Source organism: Ahaetulla prasina, chromosome 4 (genome assembly GCF_028640845.1).
Source record: "Ahaetulla prasina isolate Xishuangbanna chromosome 4, ASM2864084v1, whole genome shotgun sequence".
Classification (NCBI taxonomy): Eukaryota; Metazoa; Chordata; class Lepidosauria; order Squamata; family Colubridae; genus Ahaetulla; species Ahaetulla prasina.
Window position 1 is genome coordinate 96,751,344 of NC_080542.1, and position 17,900 is coordinate 96,769,243.

General features: G+C 35.3%; 1 protein-coding gene across 7 annotated transcripts in view; it reads left to right on the forward strand.

The window, feature by feature from the left end:
• The window catches only part of THRB (thyroid hormone receptor beta), a 254,122-nt gene extending 237,121 nt beyond the window's left edge, over nucleotides 1-17,001 (forward strand). For all 7 annotated transcript variants that reach the window (XM_058179790.1, XM_058179785.1, XM_058179787.1 and 4 more), the window contains 2 exons: nucleotides 4,688-4,946; nucleotides 9,956-17,001. In XM_058179790.1, the coding sequence (XP_058035773.1) occupies nucleotides 4,688-4,946; nucleotides 9,956-10,197 (501 nt within the window). In that variant the 3' untranslated portion in view covers nucleotides 10,198-17,001. The remainder of the gene's footprint in view (nucleotides 1-4,687; nucleotides 4,947-9,955) is intronic.
• The last annotated feature ends 899 nt before the right edge of the window (nucleotides 17,002-17,900 follow it).

The following is a 17,900-nucleotide window of genomic DNA, read 5'->3' on the forward strand; positions in this document are numbered from 1 at the left end:
GTAATTGGGTAAAAAAAATTCCCCCAACCAGCTGAAAAATGTCATTCACTTCTTTCTTCTTTTTTTGTATCATCACAGCATTGCCAGATGGCTTTCTGTAGCCCTTCCAAAGCCAGACATCAGTTTTGTAGGCCTAAACCCATGAAATATTGTCTTATCTCTGGTTTAAAGTAACAACATGAATTCATTCAAAGGGCTAAGAACTGCATTTAGGATGTATGCTAGGATTTCAGAATCTTGACTTACTGTTTATCAAGATAGGATCCAAAATCCCTGTGCCACTATATCTCCTTAGAATTAAAAGGAAGTTATAAAAATATAAAAATGCATGAATGATAATGATTCAAATCAAAATAGAATTTAATATGGAATAAATCATCATTCAAATGTAGGCCCTATATAATTGAACAGCCTATAGTCATTTTTGTAACAAGCTATAGCGCATACTTAAGAAAGTATTTCTTTTTCAGCTTATTTTTTGTGTATATCAGAGCTGTCCTGAAGAGGGATCATTTTATGGATAAATAATGTATTTTTATCATGCTTAACATTTTGTTGCTTCCAGTTTAATAGCTTAGTATGGCTACCTTTTTCTTTTAGTAAAATTATATACCTTTATTTCTGTTGCCCAAGAACAACTGAAGAGAACCATCCTCACTGCAATCTAATTTTTTCCCTCAACTTGTTTTGCAAGCCCTTTGGAAAAGTATTTTGCTAGCTGTGGCTTCATATTAAGATCTCCTCCAACCCCCATTATATTTCAATGTAGAAAACTGCTTAGTGAATAATGGCAGCAGGCCATTATCCAAAATATTGTTGCTGCTATAAAAACCTGATCATACATTTCTTTTCACTACTTCCTTGCCTTGGCCACTCTTTTTGAGCATAAGGGGTGGAGAAAAGGACTATATTCAGATTGATGCTGTTTTCCCTGGAGAAGGCAAAAGGGATGAAGACAGACCCATAAATGAACAACTTAATATGAAATTCATTGAACGTGGAATGTGCCATTGGGCTTCTCTTTTCATATTATAATAAGCAAAGTGTGTTCAATTCAAATTGAGAGTATTTGCCCATTCCCGTACATATAGTTCTTGGATAGCTTTCATGGCACTTAAGATTAAATGCTTAAGTTTTTCATTGTATGGTAATGTCAGTTTGGATACGTTCACTTTGTTTCCTTATTTATTTAATTTACCGTATATACTCGAATATAAGCCGATCCGAGTATAAGCCGAGGTCCCCAATTTTACCCCAAAAACTGGGGTAAACTGGGGACTCGAGTATAAGCCGAGGGTGGGAAATGAGGCACCTACCGGTTGGGGAAACCCTCCCTCCCTCAGCTGAGAAGGCTGGCGGCTCCCCCGCCCCGCCCTCTCACTGCACCGGCAGGGCTTCCGTCCGGTAAAATGTGAAAAAAAGAAAAAAAAAAACTCGAGTATAAGCCATATATACTCGAGTATAAGCCGAGGGGCTTTTAAAAAAAAAAAAAACTCGAGTATAAGCCGTATAGACCCGAGTATAAGCCGAGGGGAAGTTTTTCAGCACAAAAAACGTGCTGAAAAACTCGGCTTATACTCGAGTATATACGGTACTTGTTGCCCATCTCACTAACCAAACAATTCTAGACAGCCTACATGCATTCTTCAACTTTTCAAAAAGGGAAAATTGATAGTACATACTTAGCATATCATATAATTTGCCTGTTAGCAGGATATGTGTGAAATAAAACAGCTTTTCACAGCCTACTCAACTTGAACAGAAGCATCTTTTGATATAATCCTAATCTAAGCATGTTAAGCTTTCATAGATTCCATGACTGACAGTCTTTGCAATTGGGGCTGATATGAAACAGAACAATAATGTTAATCTAAATGTCACATTTAAATATCTATTCTTTAGAAGATATTGTTAAACAGGAAGTGGGGAGAAAAATTATGACCCTCCAGACCCTGAGCTGCCACTATCTTTAGTATAGTCTGCAAGCTACCTGGATACTAAGAGTCATAATTTAGCAATATGGAAGATATGTATTCATTATATTTTACAACATCACTTTATATGACACTACATTATTAGATCTATTTTTTAACAGATTTGTTCCACATTGGGTGGCAATATTATTTGGATGTGTTTCTGAAAAATTGAAACAGGATCTAGATCATTTTAGTAAGGAAATGTATAAAGCTCTGTGATTAAAGCTAACTGGAAATATAATGGTACAGATACATTTTTAAAAGCATTCATTTGAAAACACAGCATCTAGTACTAGATTGTAAAGAAACAGCACAGATGTTGTCTACTTCTGTTATGCTCCCCATTAGGAGCCCTATGTCACTAAACCCCACTGAAATTCAACTTTTACTCTCCAGGATAATCTCACTCAGGGAATTGCAGGAGTTTACTGGATATAAGCCAACAAGAAATGTTCACTCCAATCAGTAAACGAGCAAGAGCAATAAGAATACCATTCTTATTGTTAGAGAGCAGTGAAAATGACAGTTTTTGTATAATAGCTTTAGCTATGGTTTCTTACACTAGATATACGCATCTCAAGATGCTTCTGAACCTCACAGTTAGTCCTTTCATTCTGTTTGTTTCTCTTTCTTTCCTTCTTTTCCTTCTTCCCTCCTCCCTCTCTCCCTTGCTTTTCTCTCTCTCTCTCTCTCTCTCTCTCTCTCTCTCTCTCTCTCTCTCTCTCTCTCTCTCTCTCTCTCTCCCCTCTTATTGTTTCAAAATGTACTTCAATGCTTTTTAGCTTACAGGGGAAACTGCATTGTTTGTCTGTAAGTTTGCACTAAAAAGCATTGAAGTACATTTTTAAGTACATATAAAATATTGCCACAGAATACATAAATTTGTGCCAAAAGCACTGAAATATATCTCAAATAAATATAAAATACTGCCATTTCAGCTTTAAATAACAGTTTTTGTTAACTAGAGAACAAGGGTAAAAAGAAATGTAACAATTAGCGAAATTGAGGATTGATTTTAGAATATTTTCCCTCAAACTGGCTTTCTTACATTCCAGGGCAGTATTCAATTATGTTATAGCCATTTTACCTACTTTCTATTATACTTCCTAATAAAAGAACTAGCAAGCTGAGGTTGGCCACTATCTCATTATGGAACATTATTCATTTATTCTGTAATTTTCACCTGTTTTGTAAATTCCACTCCTTTTTAGAAATGTATGGCACAAGGCTAATAGCAATAAGTATTGAAGGAATTGTTTTAATTGTAAAATGATCTCAAAATAAATATTGATAATTTATCCCTCTATTTTCCTATTTTATTCTTTATTTCTATTTTGCCTCTTCTATATTAAGAAACATTACTTTCTTTGAGAATGAATATGGTTGTAGTATCTTTCACTATGACTCCCTTTCCAGTATAGATTATTTTGCCTGCTGTTCAGGAAAATCAATGTATAGCTCAATTAGGCTACCAGTAAAACAATCACTGTACTTCTCAAGCTGACAAATGAAGAAAAGAAAAGGAAGAGGAGGAGAAGGAAGAAGAGGAGGAGGAGAAGATGGGGAAATATAATATTTGTTTTTCCATATAAAGTCTTGTTTAAAATTCTTTTTTATTTTACTTATTTTGTCATTTCTAAGCCCACCTACTTGCCAACAAATCTTCTGTCATTAAGGTATGGCTTTCAGTTTATGAAGGCAAACTTTTGTTTTCTCAGAATGGTTTTGGCAATGCTAAATGTAATCACTACATCTGTAAAAAAAAAAATCTCCCGTTCCTCACTGTACAGACAGAGGAAAAAACATTCATAGTTAAAAATAAATGTCTTCAAATGTAGCCACTTGAAATGAAACTTTTATTAGCACAAGTAATAACCATCAGGATAGTATTCTTCTCTGAATATTCTGTTGATTTCTATTCAAATCTATAGAATTAGCAGTTTATAATAATGCTCAATGAAAAAAATATTTTGAATACGAAGTTGCCAACTTTATTCACTTGCCGGTCACCACCATCAAGATCAAACTTAGAAATAAGTTTCAGATTGGCTTTTGGTCAGCAATTTATCATATAGGACAGTGATGGTGAACCTTTTTGGTATCGAGTGGCCAAACTGGAGTGTGCGTGCACGCTGGAGCCCCGGAAATGCAAAGATCAGGTGGCCGGAGCATGCATGCACCCCAGGCAGATGGTCTTTGGGTTTCCGGGGCTCCGGCATTCACAAAGATCAGCTGGCCAGGCACATGTGCTCTCCAGAAACCAGAAGAGCAGCTGGCAACAGCATGCATGCCCACAGAGAATGGCTCTGTGTGCCACCTCTGGCACATGTGCCATAGGTTCGCCATGACAGATATAGGAGAAATTCCAGGTGTATTGTGTATATATCTGATAGTCCTCTAAGCAGATCTTAATCATTTTAAAAGTCTGAAATTAACAGGGCTTCTAAATGGATGGTTTCAGGCAAAAAATACTGTATAGCTATTTCTCCTTTTTGAAAATTTACTATGGAAACTAAGTTGAAAAGAGAAAATATTATTAATAATTGTTTAAAGGGCCCTAATCTTCTGTGAATATGGTAGGGACAGCTTCTAGTAAAAGACTTACCTAGAAGTACTTCATAATGGGGAAGATTTGTTTTTATGTTTGTTTTTATTATACAGAAAAGTATTTTTCCTGTAGAAAAATTTATTCCACTTGTAATTATTTACAGCTGCCATGTGAAGATCAAATTATACTTCTGAAAGGTTGTTGTATGGAGATCATGTCCCTCAGAGCAGCAGTGCGCTACGACCCAGAAAGTGAGACCTTAACACTAAATGGAGAAATGGCAGTAACAAGAGGCCAGTTGAAAAATGGGGGTCTTGGTGTAGTATCAGATGCCATTTTTGACTTGGGTATGTCACTATCATCATTCAACCTTGATGACACGGAAGTTGCTCTTCTTCAGGCTGTACTGCTGATGTCTTCAGGTTAGTGTGAACATTTTTTGTTTTTTTGTTTTAAATAATTTTTTATTCCATTTTTCAACATCATATTTATGTACAAACTATTATCCATCATTAATCATTAATTTTTTATTTATTACTGATTCAGGCCTGCCCGACTGCCACTTCCTTACTACACAACCTCCCTCTCTACCCTCTACTACTTTCCCATCCTTCATCTCCTTCACTTTACTACTTCCTCTCCTCCTTCTCCACTCCTCCCTTCCTCCACCCTATCTAACCCTCTTATTCCCCTCCTCCTTCTCTACACTTTCCTACCTACTTTCTTCCCTCCTTCTACTCCTCTCTCCTTTTCTTCCTGAAATGGCAGTCGAGCATCCCCAATATCATTTTAAATTTTTTAATTTCATATCTTCAAAAATTACTGTACATTAATAATCAATCCATGTATCACTTGTTGATTCATTTCTCCCCTCCTCCCTTCCCCCGACTTCCCAGAGCAAATACCGGGTATTATGACCAACAATCACAAGCTAAAGTATACAAAATATACATAACCTCCCACCTTAAAAAATTTAAAACTATAGATCCCCTCACAATAAAAATAAAAAGATAGGAAAGAATAATAAAAAAAGAAAAGAAAAGAAAAGAAACAATACCAACTTCACATATTACTTCTTACAGTCCATTTTTAAAATTAATCCATCTTCTCAAATTCAATTTTTTTTCCACTTGTACATTCCTTCAAATCTCATAAGTCCATTTCTCAAATTACAGTCCATCTTCTCGAACTCAAATTTTTATCACTTATATATTTCTTCAATTGCCATAACATTTAATGTCCATTCTTCTTACAGTCCATTTTAAAAATTAGTCCATCTTCTAAAGTTCAAAATTTTTTTTCCGCCCACTTGTATATTCCTTCAAATTTCATAAGTCCATTTCTTAAGTTACAATCCAGCTTCTCAAATTCAAATTTTCATCACTTATATATTTCTTCAATTGTCATAAGATTTAATATTCAGTCTTCCAATACTACTCCATCAATCAAATATCAAGCAAATATCCACAATATAACAGTAAACAGTTAAAATCATTACATCCACATTATCTAAATTCATAAATTCCACTTTCCATCCTTCACAATTAAGTAATATCATCCCATAGATTTATACCATACAAATAGCAAATAACAAAAATCCTATAATTTATATCCTAAACAAATCAATTCCAAAAATTAACCATAATCATCCTATTCACATCTTAAACATTCCTCCCCTCTCCCATTCTATTTTCCATCATTTCCAAACCAGTTAACTTAGCATCTAACAACAAAGGATTCCCACTCTTTAAAACATTAATATAAAAATGTCTCGCTTTCATAACTGAATTAAGAAAATACTTTCTACCTCTAAAATTCACTGACAAACCCATTGGGACTTCCCATCTAAAATATATCTGATATTTCTTAAACTCATCCACCAAAAAAGCAAATTCTCTTCTGTTTCTTAACATTTTAGGAGGAATTTCCTTCATCATTTTATATCTTGTCCCAATATCTGAAATTTATTTTTATAAAAGGCTTGCAAAATTTCATACCTAACCTTTTTAGTTGTAAAATAAATAACCACATCCCTAGGTACTCTATTTTGTCTTGCCCACCAAGAATTAACACGATAAATTCTTTCAATATTAGTCTCAAAATCTTCTGGCTCCACACCCTTTATCTGAGCAAAGGCTTGCGTAAAAATCTCCTTTAAATTTTCCTTCCTATTTTGTTTCAACCCCCTCACCCTTATAGCATATTCCATTAATCTATATTGTAATATTACTCTTTCTTCATCTGCCCTATCTACCTTTGCCTTTATATCTTCCATCTTATTATCTAAGTTCCAATTGTTTTGATTTTTTTGAATTTCTTCTATTTTCCTTTGCAACTCTAAATTAGCTTTATTAATTTCTGCAAGATCATCCTGCATCTGAATACAAGAGCTTAATATTTGCGCAATTGCATCCTTTACCATTTTCATTTCCCTCTTCTGCTCTTCCACCACTTCCTTGAAATCCAACATCTCTTTCTCTATTTCGTCAAATTTTTGATCTATTTCTAAAAAGTGACTCTCCAAAAACTCCTGTAAATAATTTCTTACTTCCTTTTTGATTTCTTCTTTTAATTTTTGAATCTGAGCTGAAGAAATTTCAAAATTTTTAATGACTTTTGGCACTATTTGCTTAAAAGCCATTTTTTTTTAAAAAAAAGGATAACTTAATAATAGACCAAGAAAAAGAAAGAAAAGAAAAAAAATTAGAAAAGAAAGTTTCAAAAAAACTTATCTTCTAAATCACTATAATCCCAAGGAAGAAGAAAAAATATAAATCATAAGATTCTCATTTCTTCCATTTAGTCAGTATCTTCCTATGTATCTTCTATTTCGACAAGAGAGGGAAAAAAAATATTTAGAAAAAAAAATTCAAAAAACTTTTCTTCTAAATCACTATAATCCCAAAGAAAAAGAAAAAATATAAGTCATAAAATTCTCATGTCTTCCGTTTAGACAGTATAACATTTTTTAAATATTATGAATCAACATCTTTACCTGTTAAGAATTCTGTAAACCTTCTAGAAAGATTCACACTCTTTCAAACATACATAATAAAAATTAGATGACAGTGTTAAAAAATCATTTATTATACCATGCTGATTTTATGGACTCAGGAAGAACAGATTTTCCTTGATGAGTTTTGTGATAGATGTCTCCATAGAAATCTTTGCTATTTAAAGAGTTCCATTAGAAAACAAGGGGCCAATTTTTCTCTTTGTGGGCTCAAACTCTGTGAACTCTGGTGTATTTGATATCCCTTCTATTGGTAATGATAAAAAAAGAAAGGAACGGAAACATAGAGAGACAACCATTTAACAACTCCACTTCCTTCTTAGGACGTAAAAAACAATTTAGTAAATCCACAACCTTAAAAAAACCTATTATAAGTGATTTTATAATAATGTAGATATAATTGACAATAATGTAGTTATAATTGATAAGAATGGTATCATTCTTGAGCAAACTTTGTTTTAGAATTTTTTTTGTCTTTTGCTGAATGTATTTTGAGATGTTTAAGTTCTTTAGTGACATAAAATTATGTGTGAATACATAGGATTAATTGTATATAAATATATGTGAGATTACTTGTAGTAAGGCAAATTATTCACCCTTTTGCTAAGTTTTCTGTATCCTATCATTGCTTCTTTTTAGAACCCAAGTTCTTGTGTGCTTATGATTGTGTATGAATATGGATCATAGGCAAACATTATGGCATAATTTTTGCCATATGGACTAACACATAAAAGAATCCTGAGCAATCCTGGGCAATGCTTAACATGGTTGCTGGCTTATCTATAGCAGATCAAATAAGTGTTAAGAATTTATTTCAAAATGATGTTGTGAATTTTACAATGTAGTTATCAAGGAATTAGAAATAAAACATTGGCTTTTGTTTCCCCCCCTTTTTTATTTTTTAATAAGTTTTTATTAGTGGAGTTTTAAAGGCTTTAAATCAGGGGTGAAATCCAGCAGGTTCTGACAGGTTCTGGAGAACTGGTAGTGGAAATTCTGAGTAGTTCAGAGAACCAGCAAATGCCACCTCTGGCTGGCCCCAGAGTGGGTTGAGAATGGAGATTTTGCAGTATCTTTCCCCTACCACGCCCACCAAGCCACACTACACCTACCAAGCCACATCCACAGAACCGGTAGTTTAAAAAAATTGAATTTCACCTAAATGTTATTTAGGTCTTAATATCTGTTGTTAGTCCAGAGATCAGTGTGGTTTGGTGGTTAGACCATATTCAGAATCTTCTCAACTCTGAAACTTTCATGTGGTCTGGAGTCAGTTGCTATCTCTCAGCTTCATTTTATCCTTTTATTCTTCTCACGGAGCTCTGAGATGAACAATTCACATTGCTCTGAGCTCTGAGAATAAAAGCAGAAAAGTGAAGAAAGGAATGTAGTTCACAGGTCAATTGTAATGGGAAAAATTAAATCCTGACCATTAACCATAAGCAAAATTGCTGTTCCAAAAATGTAGTTCCCATCGAGTAAAGAAGAACTAGTTTTGCAAGAGATTTGGTTGTCATCCAACCAAACAATTGGTTGTTTTTGCAATGAATGCTAAACAAAAGAAAGGATACATAAGGAAAAAGAAATGTTCTGAGAGCTGGCATCTCTCAAAAAATTGGAAGTAATGATGTAAGCAAGTCTTTAAAGAGACAACTTTCAGCCTGTTTATTTCTTTCTCTTTCTGACAGACTGTCTCCTTCCAGTGGAGGCTTACTGCACTAGTTTTGGTTCGTTTTCTTTTTTGTTTAAAAATCAGGATAAATTTTGGCACTTATGTTTGCTACCAAATTTCAGCAGCATTGTTTGAGTATGAGTGTGGGGGACAGAATAATCCAAAGCCCATGGAAAAGCCTTCTAGATACAATATAGCTCAGAAATAGGTTTTAGGCAACTGAAATATTGCAATAGAGTTTGCAATTTCAGCTTCAACAGAGTGAACTGTTGCATTATATCATCCAAGTTGACAGATCATTGAGTTTTCCAGTGAATCCAACAAGTCCCAACTTCTGTCCAGTTTAACAATGTCCAGAGATCAATTATTCACAGGGTACAATTTAATTATGTGAAAATAGCTAACATAACCAGGTAACTCATATGATGAGTTATGATGCAAATTTTAAAAGGCAGGACTTTTATTGCCTGATTATATGCAACACACACACCCCACACACACCCAGCCACATCCACACCAGCCATAATTCATCTGTAATACCCGCTCCCAAAAACAAGGCTTGTTTTTCTCATTGATAGTTCCTTTTCCCAAGCTACTAGTTTACAAGGATCAATGCAAAATTCAATTTATGCCGCCTGGGGAAATGTAGTGGAAGTAAGTTTTGGTTCTATTTGCACTTTGCAAAATATACTTTTTAAGGTAAAGTAAAGTTTTTAATTTTTTTAATCTAAATCTTATTTTTACAGATCGCCCAGGTCTTGTCAGCATTGAAAGAATAGAAAAGTGTCAAGAAAGCTTCCTCTTGGCGTTTGAACATTATATTAATTACAGAAAGCACCATATTGCACACTTTTGGCCAAAACTGCTGATGAAAGTGACAGACCTACGAATGATTGGAGCCTGCCATGCTAGCCGCTTCCTGCACATGAAGGTGGAATGCCCCACAGAACTCTTTCCTCCTTTGTTCTTGGAAGTGTTTGAGGATTAAAAAGACTGGAAAGATTCTCAGAGATTCTATAGCACTACTGGGTGTCATTTCATTCCATTGCCTAGTTTTTTCTTCTTACTTTTGGTCCATTCCCATTTTGTACCACCTCCTTTGGAGGATTATTTTTAATAGGCATGAATGAATGAAGATATCCCTTCAATGCGGGTACTTGTCACAATTGTGTTTTTTGTGTGTCCATTACTCCTTTCGATGTGAATCCTTTGAGAGTTTAACCTCAAGAATTTTAAGTTTATTCACCAGCACTCAGGTGACCCATGTTTATAATTGTTTGGAGAGATATGGGTATAAATATATAAATATAAATAAATTGAGGAAGCAAGAAAATGGATAGATAAATCCTGCCATATTTTATACAGTATTAACTCACTTTCTGGACATGAGACTTCTGCTGAGGAATTCAGAACAATCTAGCAAGTGTTAATCTTTTTTTTTTTTTTGTTTACATTTATACCCCGCCCTTCTCCGAAGACTCAGGGCGGCTTACAATGTATAAGGCAATAGTCTCATTCTATTTGTATATTTTTTTTACAAAGTCAACTTATTGCCCCCCCAACAATCTGGGTCCTCATTTTACCTACCTTATAAAGGGTGGAAGGCTGAGTCAACCTTGGGCCGGGCTCGAACCTGCAGTAATTGCAGGCTCTGTGTTCTAATAACAGGCTTCTCTATTGGCTGAGCTATCCCGGCAATCTTGCTGAAGATCAAATGCAATCAGTTGCAGTTATATACAACTTGAAATATAACTCAGATACATTAAGTTCACTGCACTGTGGTCCCAGATTGCAAATTTAACTATGCCTAATTTCACCTCGCAATGCTTAAGAATATATAGTTTTATCCAGGTAAAACTTCCCACCATAATCATAATTTCATCATCATTTTCAGGTTGTTATGAGTATTTTAGAAATTCAATTGCAGGTAATCCTCACTTAATGGCTGCCCTGTTTAGCAAGTGTTCAATTATAGTGACACTGAAAAAGTAACTTTATGAGTGATCCTTGCACTTATGACCATTGCAGCATCCCTACCATTATGTAATTCACATTTGAGTGCTTTACAATGAACATAGCATTCCACAGTCATATGATTACTATTTGTGCATTTCAAGCCAGCTTCCATCAAGCAGCGTTAATGAAAAAGCCAGCATTAAAATCACAAGTTGCAGTTGTGTAATATCTCACTTTAATGACCATTGGTGATTTGCTTAGCAGCATGAGTGACACCTTAAATCCAACACAGTTGTGTGATGCTTCATTTAACCACCCTGCCGATCCGAATTGTGATTGTTTGGTGAGGACTACCTTTGTAAAAAGCTCCAAAATGCAGTCAGAGTCCTATTTTTCCCCAGGTGAACATAGCTTATCATTTCCTCTTATTCAGTCCAAAAGCAAAAACAATGCAGGAAGAAATGAGTACATTTAAATTTTCCCCAGAGCCAAGGTCCCTGATCTCGTTTCTTCTTAATGGTAATTTGGATAAATTAGATTCATAGTTGACTATATTTCTCCCGCTTGCCCAAAATTATTTTGAGTAGCAAGACAAGTTATTCTGTGCCATTGCCATTTATATGTTTTTAAATATTCACAAGATAATGGCTTTAAGGGATTCCCTGATTCCTCCAGTTTGTCTCTTCTAGTGCATGCAATTCCTAAACCATAAAAATATTTGCAATGAATTCTTCCCAATTTAATATGATACATAAGAAAGGTTTTCTCTGTCTTTCCCTCCCCAACTCAACAAAAATTAATTCCAGCTGTCTGTAAATAAACCTTTCCACTCTCTTCTGTATGGTCATATATCCTTTTTCTGCCTGTATACTGTCACCCTTCCAGTGACTGTAAATCAGTAACCTGAATCCCAGGATTTGTGAATCTCCTTTTATACAGCCAAGAGATATGGGCCTTTAACTTTTTGTGAACAAAGTGTCACATGCTATGACTGTGTTGGCAAATCTATGGAATGCATGCCGGAAGCGGCACAAAGAACCATCCCGCGAAGGATGCGTGGCCTCACTGGCTCCTCGTCTGTATTCCTGTGCACACAAACGCCCCAGTGAACTGGCCTTTGTGCCAAAACCCAGAAGACCGGCATTCAATCACACATGTGCGAGCCGGCACCCGAACATCTGGGTTTACATCATGCACATGTGCAATGACCAGCTTTTTCGTTGGGCCTCCACCCATGCTGGAAACCATAAGCTCGGGTGCCGGCTCACGTATGCGTGACAGAATGCTTCTCTTCTGTGTTTTGGTGCTCCTGTGCAAAGGCCAGCAAGGCCACACAGTTCTGGCAGGATGGTTTTGCGTGCCATTTCTGGCATGCAGGCCAGCACATGGTGATGTAAAAGATTAGCGATCACTGTCCTATAACATGGAAATCTGTTTCAAGAAAAAAGATTTGACAGAATGTAAATTGTTAGGAATCCTCAATTTTATTCCAAATGAATAGCTGAAATTCTAGATTCCAAATCATTTTGTCCTCTTTAGTAATGTTTGCACTCAGGTAGACTGTCACTGTGGACAACATTTGAATTATAATATTGTTTTCAGCCATGGTTAATTCCATTGACAACAGAATCTTTTCAATGTATTGTATTTAAGTTATTTTCAATGGCTTATTTACAATCTGCAAATGGTAGTCCTTGTCAGTAAATGTCAAATCATGCAGTAAGACTTTCAGTCTATATGAATTGGAGAGAAAAAGTGCTTTTTAATGGCAGGCTGAGTTCAGTGTTTTAGTTTTTACAAAACAAATGTCAACATTCCAGATTGGTTTCTGTAAAACGTTATTGGTTCTATAGCAACCTAAATCAAGATGTAAGTGAGTTTTGTACAGGCCGTGGACTTTTGAACAGGCCGTGGCCTATTCACAATTGGGACATGTGAGTGGTGGGCCAGTGCATGTGTGCAGCCCAACTCATGCGAATGGCAGGTGCAAGCAGTCCCAGCCCCACACACGAGTGGTGGACACTGCCACTCACAGCCTCACTTGGACAAGTGGTGGAAACTAGCGCTTGCAGCTCCACATGCGTGAGCTCCACAAAAATGAAGCCATGTGCATGCATGCGTACACCTGTCCCTCGCACCATCCCCTCTTTCCTCCCTCCCCCATACTGGAAAGGTTGGGGAGTGCTGTTTTCTGGGGCTTCATGGGCAAAGGATGAATCATGTTCCTTTGATAAACTAGATATGCCTACAGAGTAGGCATATAAGGATGTTGTCATCGGAGAGATTTTTATAGACTATGCAGTTTTTTATCTTGTACAAATTTCTCATAATGTAAACATTTACATAATGTCAGAGTTGACTACTAGCTTGAGGTCTCTAAAACTGTCCAAAAAAATAGTTGAATCAACTTGCATTTTTTTCCAAAATGATCACATTTGCCTAGCCAAAATATCTGTGAAAATTTTGGTAATCAGCCCATTTGTTAAGAAAAAAATGAAAATGTACCATATTATATGTTATTTTCTCTTCAATTCTACCTTCTCAGAATTCAGAGTGTCCACAAGACTGGATGTTTTCATCAAAATAATGATAGCATTGCACTATTGCGTTGCAAACTTCAGTTCTTTTCATACATGTGTGCTGTGTCATGACATGTGAACATAAGAGGTGGAGCTAATGGTGGAATGCTGCTTTTATCACATGACCTCCTTCCTTTCGTTGCAACCTAGTTCCTTTTAGGTGCATTGTGAGTTCAACTCCCAAAGTTACTAGTCAACATGCCAGAAGATCACCAAGTTGCAGAAGTATAGAAGGGCCCTAGAGGGGATTTTTCTCATTTACTTATGCCAATTTTATTTTTAAATCGCCATCTCTTTTTTACTTTGCTATAGAAAAAGCATGATGTGCATATCTATTATTAACTTTATAGGTAAGATTATATCCTAGCTGCAAACAGATACTGTTTCTAAAATCTTTTAAATATTGCTATTCATCTTCCCTGTCCCAAATATAAATATTTATATTAATGTTTACTTCCATGTAAACATGTCAAAGATCATAATCTAAAAGACAAGGGGCATCCAGTAAGGACTAGAGTACCTCACTTAACCTGTGATTAAGTCCCCTGTGGAAATGTTGAGATTTTCTTCAAAGTAAAGTAATAAATAGTATTTAGGGTTATTTTCAGAAAAACTCCGAAGTTTTCCTTTGTTGAAGGGGACAAGGAAAGTATCTTGGATCCAACCTGATAACGCCACAGCTTTTCAATAATCTATTACTATAAGATGAGAATATCTTATTTATTTTGATCAATAAGGAATTGCTCTATTACTGTGGAACAGTTCCATTCTAGAAAACTATAATATGCTATGTTTAAAACATATAACAAGTTAAGATCACAATCTAATGAATGCTATGTTTTGTTTTGATTTGCATTAGCTCTTTATGATGTGATATTCTAAAGTTTAGCCCACATTTAAACATAAATACATGAAATTGGCTCATATTTGGTTTTTAATGTGCTTTGTGCTATTCAGAGTGTAACAATCCATTTGGATGACGATCCCAGTGATCATTCACCAAAACTCAAGAGCCACATTTTGATTTCTAGAAGCTTAATCTCTCAACATCAATGGATATCCCAACCCCAGGATTCCAGTTGCTCTTCTTTTTTCATGTGTAAGTGTGCTCATATTATAATGGTTTCTATTTTTAGTCACACCAGAGAAACATATTATTTTAAATTATTGGAATCTGATACCTTGGGTTTCTTTTTGACAAAGTGGTCCCAATTCTGCAGGCACTGGTATAAGATTTTAAGAAACATCTGGCAGCATCTTCAGCTTTAGCTTTCATAATGATTACTAGGAGTGGTAAATTGTACACCCATTTATTCTCTGTTGGGAGGTGTTTTGACTGACTACAAAACGTCTGAATTTTTGACTATGCAGCTTTAATTCTGATTGTTTATAATGTTCCATGCTGTTCAAGTTTGTTTTCTGCTGTAGGTATAGTACCAAGTGGAGCATTCTACAAAATATTATTTCTCTTTTTAAAAATAATTATTGTTTAATTATTGTTTAATTTGCTTAAGCTGTCCTGCTCTAAATAATAGATATTTAAGCTGCTGTGGGTTTGATATTGCAATTGAGTTCCATAGTGTTTTTAAATTGGGAGAGAGGATAGTGATGGACTCTACAGTGACTTAGCCATTTTAAAACAACAGCACTGTGCCAAAATATAGGTGTCAGAATCAGACACTGAACATTTGTGATTTATCTTTGTGTTAATATGCTGCAGTGGAATTAAAAAAGGCAATGCAAAGTCAAAAGGAAAATGGTTGATTTGTGGAAGAAAATCCACCCATGCAGCTCTATAGACCACAAGATGACCACATTGTTGTTAGTGATGTACTTTGTGTTATGTAATCTTAAAATGTAGGTATCATATTGATATGCCACATAAATTGTCAGTAACATCATTCTTAAGATTTTTAAATCTTAATGCTTTTCCGATGGAGCCAATATTTTTTGTAGATTTAGGCTTTTATAATCTCTATCCTCTGCTGGAAATTAGAATCAAAACCTGTGAGATTCATTCAGTTCTTACTTTATTAGAAAACAAGTGCAGTCCATAGGATTAAAAAAAAAAAGATGAATAAAATGGGCAAGTCACTATCAGCCATTTGTGCCAGAACAAGTTTCTGCCTCATTTTGATAGTTAAGAAAAATGTTGATAAAGTTGTGCACTCATTCATGATCTACTAAGAAATTTTCTTTGCTTGCCTTTTTGCAGCTTTGAAATAGCAAGACATACAGGAGACATTTTGCTACGTTCTCTTGTAATTTCTGCTAATAGTTTAATTTATCACAAATTTCCTCATATATTAGGTTGATATGACCCTTATATAAAGTTTTATAGACATGATATCCTAGATAGGAGAGATTTATTTTCATTAAAAAAAAACAAGGAAAACTAATTTAAAATAAAATAGGCTTTCTTTTTAAAACATACAAACATAAATATAGATTACTACAATTTTAAAAAAGATTTGGCCTTTCACTAAGTTTTTACTGTGTTGTATAAGTGCTATCAAATGCAGAGTCTGCCTTGCTTCTGTGTATTAATCCTCATTCAACTATGTTGCCTTCAGAAGCAGTATTGTGCAGGTAAAAAGCTGTTTGTGACTATCTGTTTTGCACAGTTTAACTTTATAAAGCTAATTGTTATTTATGCACAAGACAATCAAATGTAAATCTATGTCCATGTAGATGGGATTGATGTAAATTATTGAGCACAATGTAAAACATTAAGACATTTTTATTTTGCAACTGAAATTATGAAAGTGAGAACTGAGATCATACCATGGATTGAAAAAAACATTTAATTTTTAAATTATTTTTTCCTTATGTCAATTATTTTAGAATTCCACAAAATGATGTTTTGTTTCTTTTCATTTTATTAAGATGGATGCTGCTGAGCTTTGGATTAGCCTTGTTATGGTTTGGATTTCTTCAGACTAAGTTTGGAAGTATACAGATTTATTAGAAAGGCTGAAGATTCTGGGATAAAATTTAAGTGTTTTGTTTGTTTTGTTGTTGTTTTTCCCTTTCAAACAGTGTTAAATATATGCTAGATGGTTAATATTTTTTTCAGCCTAAAAATTATATTAAATATGTGATCATAAATGTTTTAAACTACCTGAAGAGAAATTTGTATATTTGGGAAACGAATATAATTTTTACATAGCTTTTGTATGCAGATATTAATATGCAATTATGACTATAGTGAGCATAGATTATTATGTAAGCTTGAATTCTAAAAACAAACATCTTACAACTGATATGTGTTGGTGTCTCTTATTTCTTGTCACTGACTTTCTTTTCAACCTGTTGCATTTTAATATTATGATAACCAATGGTTAGGAATATATCCCTCTTGAAGATAGGACTGGAATTTCCCTTATTTAGGAGATCAATAGACTCAAACTTTATCTTTGCTGCCATTTATTTATTTATTTATTTATTTCGATTTTTATACCGCCCTTCTCCCGAAGGACTCAGGGCTGTGTACAGCCAAGTAAAAATACAGTATATACAGATTAAAAGAAATTAAAGGAAAACATATTATATTGTGGCCGAAAATTTAAAAAAGTTTAAAATCTTAAAATATAAATAACCCCAATAAAATTTTTAATCCAGTCCCGCTTAAATGAAAAGGTGCGTTTTCAGCTCACGGCGAAAAGTCTGAAGATCAGGCACTTGACGTAAACCTGGGGGAAGTTCATTCCAAACCCGGGGGAAGTTCATTCCAAAGCGTAGGAGCTCCAACAGAGAAGGCCCTTCCCCTGGGGGCCGCCAACCGACATTGCTTGGCGGACGGCACCCTGAGAAGGCCCTCTCTGTGTGAGCATACGGGTCAGTGGGAGGCAAAAGGTAAGAGCAGGCGGTCCCATAAGTACCCGGGTCCTAAGCCATGGAGCGCTTTAAAGGTGGTAACCAGAATCTTGAAGCGCACCCGAAAGACTACAGGAAGTAGTTACTGCAATGCTCTCTACATGGGGCTCCCCTTGAAGGGCATCCGGAGGCTGCAGTTAGTCCAGAATGCGGCTGCGCGGGTGATAGATGGAGCCCCTCGTGGCTCCCGTATAACACCCATCCTGCGCAGGCTGCACTGGCTACCTGTGGCTTTCCGGGTGCGCTTCAAGGTTCTGGTGACCACCTTTAAAGCGCTCCA